Raw genomic sequence first — 23,236 nt, 5'->3', positions numbered from 1 at the left:
TTCTTGAATAAATAAAAAACATATATTTTTTAAAGATTTTATTTATTTATTTGACAGAGATCACAAGTAGGCAGAGGGGCAGGCAAAGAGAGAGGGGAAGCAGGCTCTTTGCTCAGCAAAAAGCCCGATGTGAGGCTCGATGACACAGGATCATGGCCTGAGCTGAAGGCAGAGGCTTTAACCCACTGAGCCACCCAGGCGCCCCAATAAAAAAAAAAAAAAAAAAAAAAAAAAAAAAAAAAAAAAACTCTAAAAAAAAAAAAGCTAAACTCAGATCATTTTTATGGGATGGAATCACCCTGGAAACAGACTTCTTAACAACATTGTTTGCTAGAAACAGTGAGAGAACTCTCAATACTTGCTAAGAAATTAATTTTTAACCTTTGAATTTATACCTAGCCAAAAGAAAGACCTCTTTACACATGCAAGAAGACAGAACATTTATCTCCCACATACTCAGCAAAACTCCATTATAGGTGAACTTCATTAAAATGAGAGTATAAAATGTGAGTGTAAAAGAAGAAAGAAGGAATTAAAAAACAAACTGATGTAAGGTGGTATCTCAATGAGGTTTTGATTTGAACCTTCTTAATGGCTAATGATGATGAACAACAAGTGTTGGAGTGGATGTGGAGAAAGGGGAACACTCTTACACTGTTGGTGGGAAGGCAAATTGATGCAAATTGGAAAACAATGTGGATATTCCTTTGGAAATTAAAAATAGAGAGAGCTACCCTATGACACTGCAATTGCACCACTGGGTATTTACCCCAAAGATACAGATGGAGTGAAAATAAGGGCCATATTCACCCCAATGTTCACAGCAGCAATGGCCACAGTTGTCAAACTGTGGAAAGAACCAAGATGCCCTTCAATGGTCGAATGGATAAAGAAGATAAGGTTCATACATACAATGGAGTATTATGCTTCCATCAGAAAGGATGAATACCCAACTTTTGTATCAACATGGAAGGGGACTGGAAGAGATTATGCTCAGTGAAATAAGTCATATGCTTTCACTTAACTTGTGGAGCATAAGGAATAACACAGAAGACATTGGGAGATGGAGAGGAGAAGTGGGTTGGGGGAAATTGGAGGGGGAGACAAACCATGAGAGACAGTGGACTGAGAAACAAACAAGGTTTTGGAGGGGAGGGTTGTGGGGGGTTGAGTGAGCCTAGTGATGGGCATTATGGAGGGCACGTATTACATGGAGCACTGGGTGTGCTGCATAAACAATGAATTTTGGACTACTGGGAAAAAAAAAACAAAAACAAACCTGAATCTAACTGAGGAAAGATAGAGGAAAAAAGAGAGAGAGATTAGTTTGATAAAATAATATTTAAAACATAACATAAAGAAACTCAGTCAAAAAAAGACAAAAGTGCTTTTTTAATACAAGAATTTGTATTTCCATGTTTTCTTTATTTCATATATATTTTAAAATGTCAAACCCAGTAAAAAGTCTAGGAAAAAATGGAGAATCTGGTCAGGGATGAGACTAGATGAAATAAGCGACCATTTCACTCACCTTTTTCCTTCTTCATTAACTCTTCACAGTATTCTGAGGTAAAGTTTGTCAGCTCTTTTAATATGTTTTGTGTCATATTTTCAAAAATGATAAGCTCATTTGAGACATTATTATACATATTCATGCATAGCATTAAATTTTCTTCCAACTGTTGTATATTGCTTTGTTCAATATCATTTGTTGTTCTGTTGTTGAAGATGAGTTTCCAATAATCTATAATTCATATTAGGAGATTAATGACTTTAACATAGTCAAAGTTTTCCAATAAATTATATTAATATCACAATTATTACTTAATAATTTAATGGAATACTCATATTAAAATGATACTTACACGTTGCATCACCAATGAAACAAGATGGAATTGGGAGGGAGACAAACCATAAGTGACTCTTAATCTCACAAAACAAGCTGAGGGTTGCTGGGGGGAGGGAGGTTGGGAGAAGGGGGTGGGATTATGGACATTGGGGAGGGTATGTGCCTTGGTGAGTGCTGTGAAGTGTGTAAACCTGGTGATTCACAAACCTGTACCCCTGGGGACAAAAATATATGTTTATAAAAAATTAAAAAATCAAAAAAAATTGCTAAAAAATGATACTTACATATGTATAAAATACTAACTGTATGTACTTTAAAGATTGAAATTTATTTGAGATAAAAAGGTATGTTACACAATAGAGAACTAGTTTCTTGTTGAAGAAAATACCCCAAAATGTTTAAAAATTTAAAAAAAAAAAACAACAGAAACATCCATGTGAAGCAGGTATCTCAAAATAAAAGATGATGCAGTTCAGTAGTTAGTTTATAGAAAATTCACACATGTGAAGTCAGGAGGTACTATAACATACTGGTGAGCCTATGTGTTGTAATTTTTTAGTTTCTTGGACAGATATAACCATAATTTAAGGATGGGCAATTGGTAAATGGCAACCTCAGGATTTAAAAAAAAAAAAAAAAAACTCAGAACATGGGGATCATGTCTCTAAGAACATCAGGAGACTCAGAAAACTTCATAACTGCTTTATTTTGTGGATTGTTAAAACATATTTTGGGTTTTTTAAAAATAGGTTGATGTTAGTTTACCTGAGAACCCTGCAACTTAATAGAATATTTAATTTTTAGTTTAAGTTTGATGAGAATTAAATTAGATAAAATCATAAAGGATGGGTGCTCAAGAAAAGTTAACAATTTTAATATTCCTTCTATTTCCTCAGAATGCCTTTGTACTCACTGTTGTAGGAGGGAAGAGAAGGGGGAAGAGAATCACCCACTAGCATCCAGGATTGAGAAAAGATGCTCCCAAAATATGGAGTTCTTAAAAGAGTCTTTTAATTATCAAATAAGTAATTGATATTTAAAGAAAAAAATCATTATAGGGCCTGGTAAATGCAGTAGAATAGAAGACACAACCAATGTAGCAAAGCAGAGAAACATAAAGACATAAGGCAAAGGGCCATTAAAACCATAAAGTATAAATGGAATACTATGCAGCCATCAAAAGAAATGAAATCTTGCCATTTGCAATAATGCATATGGAAGTAGAAGGTATCATGCTGAGTGAAATAAGTCAATCAGAGAAATACAATTATCATATGATCTCTCTGATATAAGGAATTTGAGAGGCAGGGTAGGGGCTTGGAGGGTAGGGAAGGTAAAAATGAGACAAGATGGGATTAAGATGGAGATGAACCATAAGAAGCTCTTAATCTCATAAAACAAACTGAGGGTTGCTGGGGGTTGCAGAGGTAGGGAAAGTGTGGTGGGTTATGGACATTGGGGAGGAAATGTGTAAGCCTGATGATTCATGGACCTGTACCCCTGGGACAAATAATACATTAAAGGTTAATAAAAATAATTAATTAAAAAATAAAATCAAAACCATAAAGTATAAAATGAAATGATAGATGTATAGTCAAATAATCAAATACTCCCTCTGATCACTTACAGACCATACGGAATTGCAGAAGTATTTTGGGCTCTCTGACCTGGAAATTGAGTGTAAACATGATTATAGGACATGATTTGGGTAAAGACTGAATGAGATCATGACCCTATGTGTTGCAATTTGAGTTTCTTGGACAGATATAACCATAATTTATAAGTGAAGAGCTTGGGAAAACATTAGTACTCAAAAATGATAAGTAATATAATAAGAGTATTTAAATTATTAAATAAAATATTGATATAAATGATATCTACTCTATGACTCCAGAGATATTAACGCTGTTTTTATATTTTAATAGCCTTCAACTCCTGTTGACAGATACCAATTGCTTTTAGTTTCTTCTCTTTCTCTGTATTTTGAGGTTTTGGCAATTTATATGCATTAGATCTTTGTTGAGAAAATATATTTTTAAGCACTTGCAATTTTCTTTTTTCTTATTTGTGGAATAAATTGCTAATAAGGGTAGATTGAGAGTTTTCCTTTTCTTATAAAGATACTTCAGCTTTGATATTCAAAGGCCTACTCGTTTCTTTTTATTCACCTATTTGTTCCTGAATTCACACATTTATTCATTTAATATATTCATTCAAAGAATACCAAGGATGAATAAACCATAATCTGTGCTCTTATGAAGCCTGCATTATATTGGAAGAAAAAACCCTGCCCACCAATTATTGTGCTATTGTCAAGAACAGTTATAGAAGTTTTAGGAAAAAAATAATCATCTGGGAGAAATTATCTTTCAAAAGACAGCACCATGAAACCAGCTCATACTCACCTGAAATTGGTGTGATTCCTAGGACAAAATAACTGGCTATTAATGGAGGAATTAGAGAAAAACATCAAGTATGATAATACCATTTTGAAGTATGTTTGCAATTAGAATGAATTAGACAAGAAGAAAATACATGAAGAATGGAGAATTTGCTTTAAACATATGAAATCATCATGAAAACTCTCAGGCTATAATTAATTGTATTTTTGTTGTATTGATTTCATAATTTCTAGAAAAATGGATTTACTTTACACTCCTTAGCCTTAGTTGTCACTGAAGGAATTTGTCATTAAAATATCCTCGAGACAATGATGAATATGATATGGTCCTACAGTAATGACACATTTTCTCCTCTATTAATCTGGAAACATTATATGGATATTTCTTGGGACTTGGATTTATTTGCAATCCACAGGCTCAGAGAAAAGTGGAAACTTACACCTCAGGCCCAGTGTCCCCAGTCCAGCCAGCATCACCAGGTTCACAGTCAACGAAATGAAAGCAACAGTGCACCACACTTTTGACTGAGTGCTATGTCCTGTGAAGAAGCACCAATTTAGAAAAATGACATGAAGCAATACGTTTTATGTTGTTTCCTTTTTCCATAACCTTGTCCAACACACCTGCCCCTTATGTATAGGACTATTGGAATTTTTTTAATGAAAATAATTGCTTGCAAAATCAAGCAAAGTCCTCATTAACTACATCTTTACATTCACAATTAACACTGAAAGCAAATAGTTCTAAGTAAATGTGATCATAGGACATATTTTGGATACTTTCATTGACACTCTCTTGTTCATTTTTTAGCATTGTTTTTTCCCTCCCACCTTCCCCATCTTGCTGTTTCCTCATTCTTCCCATCTCCAGGAAATCAGTGTTGGCCACCTGATAGATGTTCTTTCCTAAGTTTTCTAGGCTAATATTGAGATCTATTATTTAATATGATTTACAATCCATTCTGATGATTGCCCTTTCAGGTTTTCTCTTGGATATATTATTAGGAAATCATCTACTTCCTTTAGACTATCAAATTTATTGCCATGAAGTTACAGAGGTTGGAGCTTTACACATATTTATTCTCTCCCATTTTATTTATTTATTTATTCATTTATTAAATGAGTGGAAGTGGATATGGGATTTCTGGGGTGTGCTTCATTTTTTTTTATAAAGATTTTATTTATTTATTTGACAGACATCACAAGTAAGGAGAGTTGCAGGCGGTGGGGGGGTGGGGGAGGTGTTGGGGGTGGGATCAGGCTCCCTGCTGAGCAAAGGGCCTGATGTGGGGCTAGATTCCAGGGTCCTGGGATCATGACCTGAGCCAAAGACAGAGGCCTTAACCCACTGAGCTACCCAGCTTCCCCTATTCTTTCCCATTTTAGTTACTTATTTAAGCATATTCCTTTTTAAAAAAGATTTATTTATTATTTTAGAGCAGAGAGAGAACATGGGGAAAGGGAGACAGAGGGAGACAGAGAGAGAAAGAATCACAAGCAGACTCCCCACTGAGTGGGGAGCCCAACATGAGACTTGAACTAGGACCCTGAGATCACAATCTGAGCTGAAACCAAGAGTCAGACACTTAACCAACTGAGCCAACCAGGTGTCCCTAACTTGATATCTGATACTTTTGCTTTTTCCATTTTTCCTTAATTTGACTATTAGATTTTTTTTTTTATAATTTTTTATTTTTTATAAACATATATTTTTATCCCCAGGGGTACAGGTCTGTGAATCATCAGGTTTACACACTTCACAGCACTCACCAAAGCACACACCCTCCCCAATGTCCATAATCCCACCCCCTTCTCCCAAACCCCCTCCCCCCAGCAACCCTCAGTTTGTTTTGTGAGATTAAGAGTCACTTATGGTTTGTCTCCCTCCCAATCCCATCTTGTTTCATTTATTCTTCTCCTACCCACTTAAGCCTCCATGTTGCATCACCACTTCCTCATATTAGGGAGATCATATGATAGTTGTCTTTCTCTGCTTGACTTATTTCGCTAAGCATGATACGCTCTAGTTCCATCCATCAAAAGAAATAAAATCTTGCCATTTGTGACTATTAGATTTTTTTAAAAATAAAACCAGTCTCAGATTAACTTTTCTCTTCAAAACCTTCCTATTTATTGATTTAAGCTTTTAAATTTATCAATTCTCTTAAATTCTTTTGTGATTTTATTATTTTTATATTAAGATGGGTTATTATATTCTTTCTCCTTTGACTATGAAAAATTGGGAAGAAAATTTTTTTTTAAAGATTTTATTTACTTATTTGACAGACAAGTAGGCAGAGATAAGCAGAGACAGAGAGAGGAGGAAGTAGGCTCCCTGCTGAGCAGAGAACCCAATGCAGGGCTTGATCCCAGAACCCTGGGATCATGACCTGAGCTGAAAGCAGAGGCTTTAACCCACTGAGCCACCCAGGCGCCCCTGGGATGAAAGTTTTAGCTGTTTCCAAAAGGAAATGTTTTCCTTTGCATTATATTCTTAATATCTGTAATTTTGGAATAGCTAAATTTAGACTCTCCAACCTAGACTTTTATAGTACTTTTATTCCCTAATGGGAGAAGCTGTGCATGTTGGGGGGGGGGCAGGAAGTGTGTGGAAAATCTCTGTTCCTTCCCCCAGTTTTATTGTGAATAATAAAAAGTCTTAATTAAATGTACCATTCTGGTGGAGGATGTTGATAATGGGAGAAGCTGTGCATGTTGGGGGGGCAGGAAGTGTGTGGAAAAATCTCTCTTCCTTCCCCCAGTTTTATTGTGAATAATATAGTACTTTTATTCCCTTTCCTCCTCTCTCTTAATGCTGGGTTTTACTGTGACAGTTTAGTAAAATTTGTCCTAGACTATTAATGACTTTCTCTTGCAGTGTATCTATTTTATAGCAAAAATGATTTAGCACTTTCATTATCACAATTACCATTATATTTATTCCATCATCAGCTATTACTTTTTGACTCACCTCTAAATTTTCCCTTACACTGAGGTCTGATTAATTCCTTGTATGTCTGGAAATTTTCTTGAGTATTTTTCTTAGAAAGAGTACATGGTAAATTTTTATTTTGTTGGGATGGATGATTTATATCTTTTCTGAATTAAAGATGGGAGAATAGCAGTTTTTTCCCCTCCATATATATCCAGTTCTAGAGGATATATAATTATTCATAATTTATATCCTTTTTTATATCTGTCCCTTTTCCTCTTTATAAAATATTTTTTACATATTAGATTACTTGGATATCTTATCCAAGCCTATTATGATTTTTATTACCTTTATAACTTTGAATAATTTCTTCTGTCTGATCTTCCAGAATATCCTGTTGGGTCTTAATGATCTTTGCTCTTTCTTTTAACTCATCTGCTGAAGTTATTGCTGTCAAAGTCATGTTTCAATTAAAAATTTTTTGATTCCATAATTTAATGTCTTAAAAAAATCTTATTATGCTGGTTGTTTAATTTGGTTATCTGTCCCTTTTAGGCATTCAATATTACTGACAGTTACCTATTTGGGACTTTTGGTTTTTTTCTCCTTTGGCCTCCGGATCCCCTAAAATCAACAGCTATTTTTGTTTTCCCTTAGTTTTATTTACTCTGGTGTTTGAGATCAAGATTTGGAATACTTTGAGAAGCATCACACCTATGTTTAATGGAAAGCACAGTTGTTTCTTCCATCATATGTCAATGGCATGCCAGGTGACAAGCTGTTAATTAATTCTATGTTCCATAAAATGGGACAAACTTGGTCCAGTGTCTTCTTGAATATAAAGTCTAGTACTTTCTTTGATTTAGAATTACGGAAGACCTTTTTTGCCTGTCTGTTAAGTTTGCAAATGAATGGTCTAAGACCAGAAAGATAAGCAAGCAAATCCTTGTAAGACCACACAAGAAGGTTGGTATAATATTTCTGCTATGGAGTTCAATAATCTCAAGAGACTAGGACCTTTCCAAGGATGAAAGAGGCTTAAATCTTCTCCTAAGCAATTCTTATTCTTTTTTTTCCCTGTGAATTTCCACATTCTTAAGTAACATGGAGGCAAACAAGTGCATCACCTCTTCCCTTCATTGGAACCCCATAAGAATTTTGGTATAGACATACTTCCTATGTCTTTCCTATCTCTTCTAGTTTCTTTTAGGAGAGGCACTTACTGGTAGGAAATGGGAAGGAAGGCAGAATAAAATTGCATTTGGGCTGACTGAAATGTTGATTAAAAATCAGCCTGGAATTAATCTTAGAGATAGAGCTCATTCCTTTACCTTTTTTCTCCCTAAAAATTCTGATAAAATAGAAATAGAGAATAAAAAATGCATAGATTCAAGATTCAAAATAATGAGAAACGAAACTACATAATGGCATTTGGAAGGTAGAGAACAAAAGTTGCTAGTAACCTCGTGGACCTTGGAAAAGTGAACCAAAGTCAAAATTCTCATTTAAGAATCCCAAAAGTTGCATTTTGGTGGCTCAGTTAGTTAAGCATTTACCTTCAGCTAAGGTCATGATCTCAGGGTCCTGGGATCAAGTCCTGCATTGGGCTTTTGCTCAGTGTGGATGGAGTCTTTTCTCCTTCTCCCTCTTCTTCTACTTGCACACTCTCTCTCTTGTACTTGCTCACTCTGTCTCTTGAATAAATAAATAAAATCTTTTTTTTAATGTTTCACTCATTTCATTTGTTTTTTATTATGCTCAGTTAACCAACAAAAATATTCTGTCTCTCAAATAAGTAAAAAAAAAAAAAAAAAACTCAGAAGTTCTGTAAGTTGGTGATAACCTCCTACTTTATCATCTCAAGTGGAGGTGTAGGGAAGCCTGAAAACTGAGAAAGTATCTGAAAGTTTACATATGATTCAGATGGACTCCTAACCCCATATTTTCTCCCCCCCCTACAATGAGTTACAATGAGTTACCCTCTGTGAGATAATAGGATATATATCTATACTGTATCTGTATCTATATGAATATCTATCTGCTCGGCTTCCTGTCACAGAGCTTCTAAAACCTTGACATTTTCTTAAGTGGTAAGAACACTAGGAGCATCTCTTCTTCTAATATTTGATCCTTGACCCTGCTCCTCACACAATGATCCTAAACCCTTATACAATCCTAAGTGATAAGGAGAATCTTTGCTCTTATTATTATTTTTTTTAAGATTTATTTATTTATGAGAGAGAGAAAGAGAACGCACACACGAGTGGTGGGAGGGGTAGAGAGAGAGAATCTTTAAGCAGACTCCCCACTGAGGGAAGATCCTGGGAAGGGGCTTCATTCTAGGACCCTGAAATCATGACCTGAGCTGAAACCAAGAGTCAGACACTGCAGCAACTGAGCCACCCAGGGCCCCAGGAGCATCTTTTGTTCTAATGAAGTGAGTCTGAGTGGGCATGTGGATGGGCTCCTGGAGGAGAGGTGGTCACAGGAAAGACCAAGCCATGACAGGAAGCTTGGAATTTTCAGTCCCCCAACCCCCACTTCTCTTGAGCAGGGAAAAAGTCTGAAAATGGAGTCATTAACTCCATCAATCATGCCTATGTAAGGAAACTTCCATAAAAATCCCAAAAGTATGAGGTTCAGAGAGCTTCCAGGCTGGTGAACATAATATCAGGAGGGTGACCCACCCCTGCTTAGGACCCTCCCAAATCTCACCTTATGTATCCTTTATCTGGCTGCTTATCTCTATCCTTTATCATATTCTTTAATAAAGTCTTTAAATGTTAAATGGTTCTCTGAGTTTTATGACCTGCTGGGGCAAATTAAGTGTACCTCAAGAGGGGATTATGGAAAACTCTGTTTTATAGCCAAATCTGAATGAAGTTGTGGGTAATCTGGTGACCTACTTCTTGCAATTGTCATTTTAAGTAGGGGGTGGGGCACCTGGGTGGCTCAGTGGGTTGAGTCTTCTGCTTTTGGCTCAGGTTCATAATCCCAGGGTCCTGGGATTGAGCCCCCAGCAGGTTCTCTGCTCAGTGGGGAGCCTGCTTCCCCCCCACCCTCTATGCCTGCCTCTCTGCCTGCTTGTGATCTCTGTCTGTCAAAAAAATCAAATAAAATCTTTTAAGAAAATAAGTAGGGTGGGAGCAGTCTTTTGAGACTGAGATTTTACCCTATAGAACTTGACATTATCTCCAGGTAGATAGTAATAAAACTGAGCTGAATTGTAGGACATGGCAGCTGCTGTCACAGAGAATTGCTTGATGTGGGAAAAATTTCCATGCATTTGATGACATAAGTATCAAAAATGAACTGTTCTGTGTGAATAGTAAAGGAGAAATTGTAGGGAAAAATCTCACGGTAGAGAAGAAATTTTTTTTTTTCTTTTTTCCTACAACAAGTGGAAACTGAGGTTTCCCTTAATACCCTCTCATAGTCATTCTGAGAGAAAACTGTCTGGGACAGAGTATTGGAGGAATCCTCTCCAGAGCAACCAACTGACCTAAGAGGGGAAATTCAAACAAACAAACACATACAAATATTGACAATTGGGTTTCTCAGAGAATCACCCAAGTACATTAAGCCTACACATACACTCTCATATAAAAACGAGACCCCTCTCATCATACTCTTTTTTAAAATATATATATATATATATATATGTATATATACATATATATATATATATTATTTATTTATTTGACAGAGAGAGAGATTACAAGTAGGGGAGGTGGAAGAGGGAAAGACAGGCTCCCTGCTGAACAGGGACCCCAATATGGGGCTTGATCCTTGGTCCCTGAGATCATGACCTGAGCGGAAGACAGATGTTTAACTGACTAAGCCACCCAGGTACCTTTGGCATCTCACTCTTAAATGATTACAAGCAACCAAATATCACCAGATATTCGAAGAAAGCTGCCAACATGAAAGACTGAGAAAAAAAAAAAAAAAAAAAAAGACAAAATGAAAGCAGTGAGAACACTTAAAAAGTTCTGTAAATAAACTAAGATCTTTTACATTTCTACTGGAAATGTAAAAATGGAAAATAATTTTCAGTTTCTTATAAAGTAAACATACCCATCTAACCCAGAATTCTACTCCTATGTATTAACCTGATAAGATTTTTTTTATTTTAGGGGTGCCTGGGTAGCTCAGTGGGTTAAGCCTCTGCCTTCGACTCAGGTCATGATCTCAGGGTCCTACAATTAAGCCCTAAATTGGGCTTTCTGCCTAGCAGGGAACCTGCTTCCCCCCTCTCTCTCTGCCTGCCTCTACCTCCTTGCAATCTCTCTTTCTGTGTCAAATAAATAAATAAAATATTTAAAACAAACAAAAAAAAGATTTTTTTTTTATTTTAAAGTAGGTTCCACACAACCCTGGGACCAAGACCTGAGCTCAGATAAGGAGTTGGACATTCAACCGACTGAGCCATCCAGGCACCCCGACCCAATAAGATTTTTAAAAAATATGTCTACACAAAGACATGTACACCATAGCAGATTTATTTACACTAGTGCCAATCAGGAAGCCACTGAAATGTCCATCTACAAGTGAATGGATAAACATTTTGTGTATTCATAGTATGGAATACTACTCAGCAATGAAAAGGAATTAACTATTGAAAACATACAATATGAATTAATCTTTTGTTGTTGTTGTTGTTGTTGTTGTTGTTTTAATTTATTTTTTATTTATTTTCAGTATAACAGTATTCATTATTTTTGCACCACACCCAGTGCTCCATGTAATCCATGCCCTCTCTAATACCCACCACCTGGTTCCCCCAACCTCCCACGCCCCACCCCCCGCCACTTCAAACCCCTCAGATTGTTTATCAGAGTCCATAGTCTCTCATGGTTCACCTCCCCTTCCAATTTCCACCAACTCCCTTCTCCTCTCTAACTCCCCATGTCCTCCATGCTATTTGTTATGCTCCACAAATAAGTGAAACCATATGATAATTGACTCTCTCTGCTTGACTTATTTCACTCAGCAAAATCTCTTCCAGTCCCATACATGTTGCTACAAAAGTTGGGTATTCATCCTTTCTGATGGAAGCATAATACTCCATAGTATATATGGACCACATCTTCCTTATCCCTTGGCCTGTTGAAGGGCATCTTGGTTCTTTCCACAGTTTGGCGACCGTGGCCATTGCTGCTATAAACATTGGGGTAGAGATGGCCCTTCTTTTCACTACATCTGTATCTTTGGGGTAAATACCCAGTAGTGCAATGGCAGGGTCATAGGAAGTTCTATTTTTAATTTCTTGAGGAATCTCCACACTGTTCTCCAAAGAGGCTGCACCAACTTGCATTCCCACCAACAGTGTAAGAGGGTTCCCCTTTCTCCACATCCCCTCCAACACATGTTGTTTCCTGTCTTGCTAATTTTGGCCATTCTAACTGGCGTAATGTGATATCCCAATGTGGTTTTAATTTGAATCTCCCTGATGGCTAGAGATGATGAACATTTTTTCATCTTAATAACATTATGCTTAATGAAAGAAGCCAGTCATAGAAGACTGCATGCCATTTGAATCCATTTATATAAGATCTGAGAGCAGACATAATAATGTAGGGTGACAGAAAGTAGATCAGTGGTTACCTCGGTCTAAAATTGGTGGTGGAGATAACTTAGAGGGGAAATTTTTTGTATTTTGTTTTTACTTTTTGGGAATACTGATTAAGAAATTTTATTATAGAAAATGAACGCATCCAATATCCCCAAATACATTTGTAACAACAGACACACAGGAAACATGATAATATTTGCTACATCATAGCCTTATTCTTTCCAAAGGATAAAACATGATGTAAAAACAGGGAGTGAAGGTTGAAAGAGAGAGGTGGTTAGAGAAAGCAGGTACTGTCTTTTTGATTAAAAGACACAAAATACTTTTTGGGGTGACAAAAATATTGTGTATCTTGATTTTGGTTACAGAGGTTTATATTTATTAAGTACAATAAACTATACACTTAAGGTTTAGGGTGTATTCTTTTGTATTTAAGTTATACTTCAATAAAGTTGACTTGAAATGAAATTTTTCAAAAGTAAGATACAGTGGGGCGCCTGCGTGGCTCAGAGGGTTAAGCCTCTGCCTTCGGCTCAGGTCATGATCTCAGGGTCTTGGGATCGAGTCCTGCATCGGGCTCTCTGCTCAGCAGGGAGCTTGCTTCCTCCTCTCTCTCTGCCTGCCTCTCTGCCTACTTGTGATCTCTGTCTGTCAGATAAATAAATAAAATCTTAAAAAAAAAAAAGTAAGATACAGGGTTGTGTAGGTGGCTCAGTGGCTTAAACCGTTGCCTTTGACTCAGGTCATGATCCAAGGATCCTGGAATCGAGTGCCACATCTGGTTCCTTGCTCAGCAGGGAGCCTGCCTGTCTCTCTGCCTCTGCCTGCCTCTCTGCCTGCTTGTGTGTTTTCTCTCTCTCTCTTTCTGGCAAATAAATAAATAAATAAAATCTTTAAAAAAAAAGTAAGATACAATTTTGTATCTATGTCTGAAACTGGAATGTTATATTAGAAGACTCGAGGGGAAAAAAAAGAGTTCATTGAAAATGAAATGATACGAGGAACATGTTTGTACTACGTAAATTAAAATATAATTTTAAAAAATCATCCATGAGGGTAACTGGGTGGCTTAGTTGGTTAAGCATCTGCCTTTGGCTCAGGTCATAATCCCAGCGTCCTGGAATCGAGTCCCACGTTGCAGGGTTGTGAAGAGGGAAGGTCCCTGTTTACTGGGGAGTCTGTTTATCCCTCTACCCTTTCTCCCTGCTCATAATCTCTCTCTCTCTGACAAATAAATAAAAGAATATTTAAAAAAAGAAGAAGAAAAGAAAAGAAAAGAAAAGAAAACCATCCATGAAATTGAACAGAGTGATGAAATGATGAAAAATGGGAGGAAATACAGAGCCCCAACATGATACAGACAATTAAGCAACCTACTCTTCATTTTGCCTCAGGTAGTAATCAGAGGGGCCTGAGATCAAGGCCCGTACTGGGCTCCATTTTCAGCACGGCGTCTGCTGATATTTCTCTCTCCTTCTCCCTCTGTCCCACATTTCTCTCTCTCTCTCTCTCTCTCTTTCCAAAAGAGATAAATCTTTAATAAAGAAAAGGAAAGTGGAAGGAAATAATATTGTAAAATAGGAAAAATCTAGAAAAAGACAGAAACGCTGGGGATGGAGAAAGAAAATAAAAAGAAGATGTTTTCCCATAAGTAAAGGATATGACTTTTCATCACCTTTTGTTTATCCTCCTTATTTCCCTTCTCAAAAGTTTTCCATCTTTATCTTTAAAAATAACTCTAATTGTTATGTCCCGGTGTCTCCCAAATGCTCTTCTTAACTTTCTCCAGTGGCCACATTTATTCGCGTAGGGCTTACCTGCCACAGCTCTGCTCTCTGCCATCTCAGGTATGCTCTCAACTCCCCCTGCTCGATTTTCAGTTTCACCATCCATTTCCATTTCAGGAACGTCATGATTGTCTTTAAAAAAAAAAAAAAAAAAGTGTTTTTTAAAAAAAGTCAGTTTTCTCTATTCTTTACTCTCTATCTAGATAATACCAGTGTTCCTGGTCTGATGCTGATTCTGATGGTAGATATTTTAAATAGACAAACCCTGGGGCACCTGGGTGGGTCAGTTGGATAAGTGTTGGACTCTTGATTTCAACTCAGGTCATGATCTCAGGATGGTGAGATCAATCCCCCTGTGGGGCTCTTTGCTGGGCACAGAGCCTCCTTAAGATTCTCTCTCTCCCTTTCCCTTCCACCTCCATGCTCACATGCTTTCTCTCTCTCCCTCCCTCTCTCATAATTAATTAATTAATTAATTGACAGACACTGTGTGATCTTTTACTAAAATAAAATTCAAACAACCTACCCTGCTGTGTAAAAAAAGATTAAATCGTTTTATATGGAAACATGTATTGGAGAATATACAACAGAATGTAAATTGGATCTCCCAGTTTATAAGCACTCTAAGTCAGTTGCCCATGGACGGCAAGTATGTAATACTTCTCCCCAGTACATACAATGCCTTTGTCAATATTGTAGACACAGAGAAGAGGACCCTATTTAGGGGAACTGGTCCCTAAAACATTATCCACTAACCTGATGCCTCAAATTACATAAGCAGAGACATGTTACTAGAAGTGATTTTTCTTCCTCATTTGAATATAAAATACTTTGGGGTAAATTTATAAAGTAAAAATTCCATATGTTGAGATGCCTGGGTGGCTCAGTGGGGTAAACCTCTGCCTTCAGCTCAGGTAATGATCTCAGGGTCCTGGGGTCGAGCCCCACATCAGGATCTCTGTGCAATGGGGAACCTGCTTCCCCCTCTCTCTCTGCCTGCCTCTCTGCCTACATATATAGATGTACACATATATATGTGTGTGTGTCTATATGTATGTGTACTATATATATGTACACATATACACACACATATATATGGAATGTACATTCCATGTGTATTATATGTACTTCATACATACACATACATATATATATATAGATAGATGATATAATTTTATAGTAAGATCAAAAAGACTGAAAACAAATACAAAGGAATAAAAATAATATAAATAATAAAATATAAATAATAAAACATAATCCCCGGGATGGCACAAGAAACCATGTATCCTGTAGCAATACAAACATTTCAATAAATACAATTTTGATGTTCCCCCAAAACATCATTTTACTGTTTCACTGTTACTTCTAAGTTTCTAGGAATTGCATTCCTGGAAAAAGCAGACTGGAATTATATGGCTTGGAAGGATATAATATAGAGATAAGACACCTTCAGTCTTACTCCTTCATAGAAAAAAGCAAATGTTTAGCACACCATGACTGACTAGGATCCCAGGGTCCTTTAAATCTCATAGCATATGTCTATATTATATCTTTCAGCAGTTAAATAAAAATCCTAGGTAGTTATGTTCATACTATTACTGTTTTTCCTTCCCATAATAGCTTGTATGTCAGATCATCTGAAAATTGTCTAAAATCATAAGAAATGTTATTTTCGTGACACCAGAGATCTGGATTTCCAGCGGCTTAGACCACCATGTTTGTTTTGTTTTGTTTTGTTTTTGTTTTTCACCAACTATGATCTTACAAGCTAAATAAGACAGACAAAACTAAGCTCTGGCATAGCAACTTCCCTATGGACTGGCACTCTGTCATCAAAATCCTCAGCCTTGAGTTGAAGGCGAGGAGAACTCACCAGTGTAGTTAAATAGCTCTCTTTTCTGGTATGTCTAATCCTACGTGGAGGCTCTTACCTGCTCTCTTGAGACTGTAGCTCTCCTGGGATGTCTTCACCTGGGAAGCATTTGGAAATTTGAGAGTAGCATAAGTCACTTCTTCAGGCATACTGAACAAATACAGCACTGTTGGTCACTGGGGGTGGTGCATGTCTCACTGAACTTCACAGAAGCTGCTCCTGTGGCATGATCTATGCATGTGGTAACTAAGTTCAATGATCTACCTTTGTAAAAACCAAGCAAAAATATAGTGTCAGAAAACAGAACTGAGCCACTGAGAATTTCAGAATTGCTTTATTCTCACCTCCGCACACATCTCTTATCTTTCTTTTCTTAACTTCCTCCAGTAAACACCAAGTTGAAGAAATGGTCCTGAGAGAAAAATGTGGATTTTAAATATAAACATTCTTTTTTATTTTTTTTTTAAATTTGTGGAAAATGGCAGTGACCTCTCGACTTAAGAAGGCCCTGTGGAAAAAAAATACAAATGAAAATATCACCATTTCTGCGTACATAAAGTTGTTAATCAGCATGTGCCTGTGACAACAGTGTTGTAATCGAAAACACTTAACTCACTACTAACTCCCAGAAAACCACAACTGAGTTAGTTCTCACCAAAATATTGTTCCCTTTCTTTTTCCTTCCTATTTTTGTGGATTGAAAAAAAGTCTTTAGAAGTTAAAAGAAGAATACTGGGGCACCTGGGTGGCACAGTCAGTTTCATGAGATCAAGCCCAGTGTCAGGCTTCCTGCTCAGCTGTTGTGTGTTGGGGGTGGGATGTCTGCTTGGGATTCTCTCCCTCTGGCCCTCCCCCAACTCTCTTTCTCTCTAAGATAGATAAATAATTTTTTTAAAAAAGGAAATATACTAATAGAGCATTACAAAATCGAAGAGTGATACTCAGAGAAAGAGCAGGAAAAGCTACATTTGAGCTACATTAAATAGAGATTTTTTCCCCTTCTCACCCCTACCTTCCACACAGAACAGCCCCTGAAAAGAAGGGAGATATATTTTAGAAGTGGAAGTTCTTTATTTAGAGTGTATATGTCAGGATAGGATCTGAATTCTAAGAACTTGAATTTGGGAGGAACGTAGGGTGTATGTGTGCATTAACCTGTTCTACAGACTGAGGAGTTATAAAGTTCAGGGAGCTCAAGTGCCTTGGTCATAGTCCAGCAAAGATTAGTCCATAGAGAACATACTCTGCATCTTGAATATCTAGCATAGTTTCAAATGCGTACCACATATTTAGTCAGTATCTTTAAATGCATAAGTTACTAACTCATGCAGAAATAATCATAGTATTGCTCAGTGAAAAGCACCTGTTAAATACTTTATTAATAAGAACACCTTTATTGACATTTAAGAACAACTGAGACATTGTGCAGTAGGCACAGAGTCTAGAAAAAATGGGGTTAAATCACAATACTACAAAGATAAAAATCAAGAATATTTAATGTGGTATTGAGAAAGACAATATACATATTTTTTTAGGAAAACCACGTTCTGATATGTAAACCTTGAAGAGATGAGAAAGACTAAAGACTTCCACCATGAAGCTCAGAATTTTCACTGATTTTAATTGCTCTGGAGTAACAGATATTTCTTCTATCCTCATAAACGTGCTCTTATTAGTAAGGAACTCCCTGGTGGGGGGTGGGGGCCAGAATCATTCACTCTTCTAATCTTCCTTCTGAAACCTTAAGTAGTAATGTATCTCCTAAATCTTCAAGGCTCAGATTTCTTCTCACATGTTCTTATTTTCACCCCACCCCAGTCTGATCATAATATACCTTGTCCCCATAAATATAAGTGCAGTACAATTCATTTCATAGGTGGATTCTGCCTATTCGAAAAATAAAATGAATATTTTTGCTTAGAAGTTCAGGAACATTAACTTATTTATGTATTCATTTCTTTATTCAACAAATTAATCAAGGATTAACTATATAGTATACATTATTCCAAAGGATATGACAGGCACATTTTCTTCCTTTATGTAGTTTACATTCTACAATTCATATATTTGTTTGTACATATATGTTAACGTTTTATGTTATTTATTCATGGATAAGTAATACAATGTAACGCATACAATGCAATGGTCCTATGCATAGAAATAAAGCAGGGAAAAGCAGGGGGGCCTGGGTGGCTCAGTGGGTTAAGCCTCTGCCTTCGGCTTGGGTTATGATCCCAGGATTCTGGGATCGAGCCCCACATTGGGCTCTCTGCTTGGAAGTGAGCCTGCTTCCCCCTCTCTCTCTCTGCCTGCCTCTCTGCCTACTTGTAATGTCTGCCTGTCAAATAAATAAATAAAAATCTTAAAAAAAAAAAAAAGGCAGGGAAAAATAGGGTGGCAGAGGAAGGAGAGGAGGCTTGTATGTTAAACAGATTAATCCTGGAAGGCCTCTGTGAAGGTGTCATTTGGCACAGAGAATAGTAACAGCAAAAATATCGTTGAGTTGGGGGAAATTGGAAGGTGAACCATGAAAGACTATGGACTCTGAAAAACAATCTGAGGGGTTTGAAGTGGTAGGGTCGGTTGGGGTACCAGGTGGTGGGTATTATAGAGGGCACGGATTGCATGGAGCACTGGGTGTGGTGCAAAAATAATGAATACTGTTATGCTGAAAATAAATAAAAAATAAATTTAAAAAAATCGTTGTACAAAAATATGCTAATTTAATGCCTTAATATTTACATCTGTTTTAGTTATTGAAATCATGAGTCAGAATAATTTTTTGAAGTGAATTATTTGCTCCTTCAATTTCAGGGTTTTCAGGATTTTTGAATTTCCCCTTTTTTTCTAGTTTCCTTGTAATATGTTCTTTCTTTTCAACTTGTGGGCCAAACTTGATCCCTTGTCAAATCTAAATCTAACCAAGGAAAGAAATATGTTAAATACTGTGTCCTCATCTTATTTGAAAAGAAATTAATTCATTTCTCTATCTCTGGACCCACCAGGCTAATCCCAGTAACTTGATTCACATAAACTTCTTGGATTTGTTTCACTACCAGTAAGACTTTATTCTGAAACCCTGAATCAGAGCCTTTCATCAATGCTTATACCCACACTGACCAAATCACAAAGCACCAGCTGAAAAAATAATAACAATTCAGCAAATGAAGACAGAAAGCCAAAAACTGACAGATGTAGGACCTGGCTAACAATACTCAGGAGAGCAGTGACAAAATGTCCAGGATGAACATTGTAACAGCCCTTGTATAATTTTAGTCCAGAATGGATTATCAGGACTGGAGACACAGGAAAAGATGACTCTGAGAGGAAAGGACACACCACAGAAAGTACAATATGGCAAAGAATATAAAATCTGGAGGATATCTTATACATAATTCAAGGAAAGAAGAAAGAATTAGAAAACCAAAGACAAAAACAAATAACTTGGTAGGATAACTATGTCCAAATGTGGAGCAAATGCAAGTTTGGGATGACTTGAACAATTAATAAGGCAAAATTAGAAAATTCCATTTGAACCTTATGCTGAGAATACTGAGATTTGAGTGGCATGTTGGAGATGTAGAGAGAGATTTCTAATTATTACAATGGAATTCATCATCATCCAAGCATAATAGGGTAAATAAATGCATTTTTAAAATTAAACCAATGGTTTAAAATTTAAAATTTAAAATCAACCAATGATAAAATCATGCAATATTTATGACTATGGAACATAAGCACACTTCAGTATTAGCAGTATAACAGTAAAAAATCAAATGAAAGGGGTTAAGAAAGAGCAAAATGAGAAGAGAAGAGTGGAGGGCAGGAGAAATAGAAGGAAGGGTGATAATACCAATGTACACCTCCTATGTGCTGGAGAAATTAGAGATACACTCTGTGTATCTCTAGATTAGAGATCTAGATTAGAGATCTAGATCTAGTATTTTCTAGATTAGAAGTAAAGGTTTACATTAGGAGGTGAGGGAAAGAAAGAGAGACAATGGCTTTAAATCATCTATCAAAACAGAAAGGCAACAGATAATTTCTGAAGTTGATAAATCCATATGGAGTAGCATAAACTATTTAATGATATAAAGATGATCATCATAAGAAATAAAAACAAAGAATTGAAAAAAAATTGCCTCTAAGGAGCAAGACAATCATTTGAGGAGAGATGTTTTTATTGACTAATAAGCTTTTCTGAACTATTTCATTTAAATGTGTACATATATTATTCTGAAAAAATGAAAATAATAATAACTTCTTATTTGTGGTTGTTCATGTAGTATGTATTCATGGCTATTAATTAAGGTTCTCTCTCCAATTTCATAATTTGCCTTCATTCAGGCCCTGTCCCAACTGATTTCTTTACTATTGACGCTTCTCTCAATTTAAAACCCATTGATTAGTATATTTTACTTTCTGCAGTGAAGTATGGACATAGATTTTTTATATATGTCTTATTTCTGTATATAGAAAGCTGTACAAAGTCAAATTACATTTAAATAATTAATGTAGGTTTGTAAAAATACAAATGTTATTACATAATGAATAACTTTTAAACATGGACATTTTATTGGAAACATATCCTTAAGTGACGCTACTGTGTACTTTCTGATTCAACCTATCCCCTGCATCCTGCTCTCATTCAAATATTTGACATTTGAGAACTATTTTAACAAAATAATCTGTGACAGAGGCAATTAAATTTAACAGGTTGCTATGCTTCCTTTGAAATGAGCCACATGATTTGACAAAAAATCACTACTACTGTATACAGTAGTCTTGACCTGATGGGCATCTACAGAACAAATGACAAGTCAAAACACAGTGAAATGTATTGAAAAACACACTGAAAAAGAAAGACAACTTGGAAAACTTACTCTACCTAAGACTTCTTATAAAGCAACCATATGTAAGACAGTGTGATATTATTGTTGCTCTAGATTAAACAGGTCAGTGAAAAATATTGAAGCCCATAATAGATCCATATATTTTTGATCAGTTGATTATTTTTACCAAGATACAAAGGCAGTTCAGTGAAGAAAGCATTCTCATTTCAAAAGTTGGATATTATTATGAAAAAAGAGAAGGGAGTTGGGGGAAATTGGAAGGGGAGGTGAACCATGAGAGACTATGGACTCTGAAAAACAATCTGAGGGGTTTGAAGTGGCGGGGGCGGGGTGGGAGGTTGGGTTACCAGGTGGTGGGTATTATAGAGGGCACAGATTGCATGGAGCACTGTGTGTGGTGTAAAAATAATGAATACTGTTATGCTGAAAATAAATAAAAAATAAATTAAAAAAAAGATTTTTATCCATATTTCGTACCACAGAAAATAATGAACAACAAAAATGTGGAACATAGACCTAAATATAAAACTTAAAACTATAAAACTTCATGAAGAATAAAAGGAGAACATCTTTATGATTTTGGCTTAGGCAAAGATTTCCTATTTACAACACCAAAAGTGTGTTCCATGAAATAAAAAATAAATGAAAAATTTGAGCTGATGAAAATTAAGGGCTTCTGTCTTTGAAAAAAGAATGTGTGAGGACATAAAAGACAAAGATAAGACAAACACTGGAAAAAAATTGTCATTCACGTATTTCAAAAATTAAAAAAAATTAAAATTAAAATTAAAATACACACTCACACCCACACTAATATCACGCTTTGTCTTCCATGCCCTAGTACCACAGGATAGCTGGTGTGGGCTTGTGGAAATTGTATCCTCTGAGACCACAAACGCTCTGAGACAGACCCTGCTCCAGTCTGTGCTTTAAGGAGAAAGGGGAGAAAAAGTTCCTTGAGTTCCTGGTCCCTTCTAAGCATGGTTTTTCTGTGTCCCAGTGCACCTAGGACTAGTATGGTCTTGGGGACGCTAGGCTGGCTGAGATCATACATTTCTGTGCCAGCCTGACCCAGCAGTTATGGCGTTAAGAGCCACTAATTATGGCATTCCAACCCATCCCTTCTGATATTCAGACCCTGCTCCAGTCTAGGCTTTTAAGATAGATGATAAGAAGAGAGCTTTCCCATAGCTCCTTAGCCCTTTTAAACCCCAGATTCTTTTTTTGTACTGCAGCACAACTAGGGCTTGTGGAATCAACTCAGCTGGGGCATGTGGGCCATGAGCTCACTGATGCAACCAGACCTGCCCATTATGGTGTCCATATCCTGCTCTGATCTAGGCTTTTAAGGTGGGGTGAGAACATAAACAGTATATTCTCCAGTCCCTCATACTGGGAGAGTATCCCCTCAGTTACTCCACAACCTGGCAGACTTCTAGTGTTTTCTATTTATATGTTCTTTTAAACAGAGATTTTTTTTTTTTTTTTTTCCATACCCAAAGACAGAGGGATCTGTTCCCAGGCTGTCCCTCCCTATAAGTGTTTGCAGCCTCAGGCATGGAGTTTCCCTCTGTTACAGTGTCTCCATCTTTCTTGCTGTTCCATTGCCATTCTGTCTATCTGTGGTTGTTCAGTAGTTGTTTAGTCGGCCTTCAGTTCTTCAAGAGGAATTGTTCTATTAATGGGTGTATTTTTGTGTGTTCTGTGGAGAAGGTGATATCAGAGGGTTCCTATGTCACTGTCTTGAATCAGGACCGTCCTATTAGAACGGTTTTAAAACAAACTGTATCAAGTCTTGATAAAAATGGGATGAATAGTGTGTCTGGGTGGCTCAGTTGGTTAAGTGACTACCTTCTGCTCAGATCACGATCCTAGGGTCTTGGGATCGAGTCCTACTTCAGGCTCCCTGCTCAACACAGAGTCTGCTTCTCCCTCTGATCTTCCCCCTCTCATTCCCTCTTTTCTA

The 23,236-nt window shown here is 36.6% G+C and overlaps 1 protein-coding gene across 8 annotated transcripts in view; it reads right to left on the bottom strand.

Moving 5' to 3' along the window:
* Nucleotides 1-20,057, bottom strand: part of LOC309868459 (C-type lectin domain family 12 member B-like) — a 28,293-nt gene extending 8,236 nt beyond the window's left edge. For 2 of the 8 annotated variants that reach the window (XM_082738355.1, XM_082738357.1), the window contains exons 1-4: nt 16,476-20,057; nt 14,575-14,676; nt 4,691-4,789; nt 1,532-1,744 (exon numbers count right to left, since the gene is read on the bottom strand). In XM_082738355.1, coding sequence (XP_082594481.1) covers nt 1,532-1,744; nt 4,691-4,789; nt 14,575-14,676; nt 16,476-16,566 — 505 coding nt within the window. In that variant the 5' untranslated portion in view covers nt 16,567-20,057. Of the gene's footprint in view, nt 1-1,531; nt 1,745-4,690; nt 4,790-8,738; nt 8,877-14,574; nt 14,677-16,475 lie in introns of those variants that run through there. The other 6 variants (XM_082738351.1, XM_082738352.1, XM_082738353.1 and 3 more) reach the window with 6 other exon arrangements.
* Between the last annotated feature and the right edge of the window lie 3,179 nt (nt 20,058-23,236).

Source organism: Mustela nivalis (genome assembly GCF_964662115.1).
Source record: "Mustela nivalis genome assembly, chromosome: 7".
NCBI classification, from domain to species: Eukaryota; Metazoa; Chordata; class Mammalia; order Carnivora; family Mustelidae; genus Mustela; species Mustela nivalis.
Note: the sequence above shows the minus strand (reverse complement) of the source record. Positions and strands in the feature narration are given on the sequence as shown.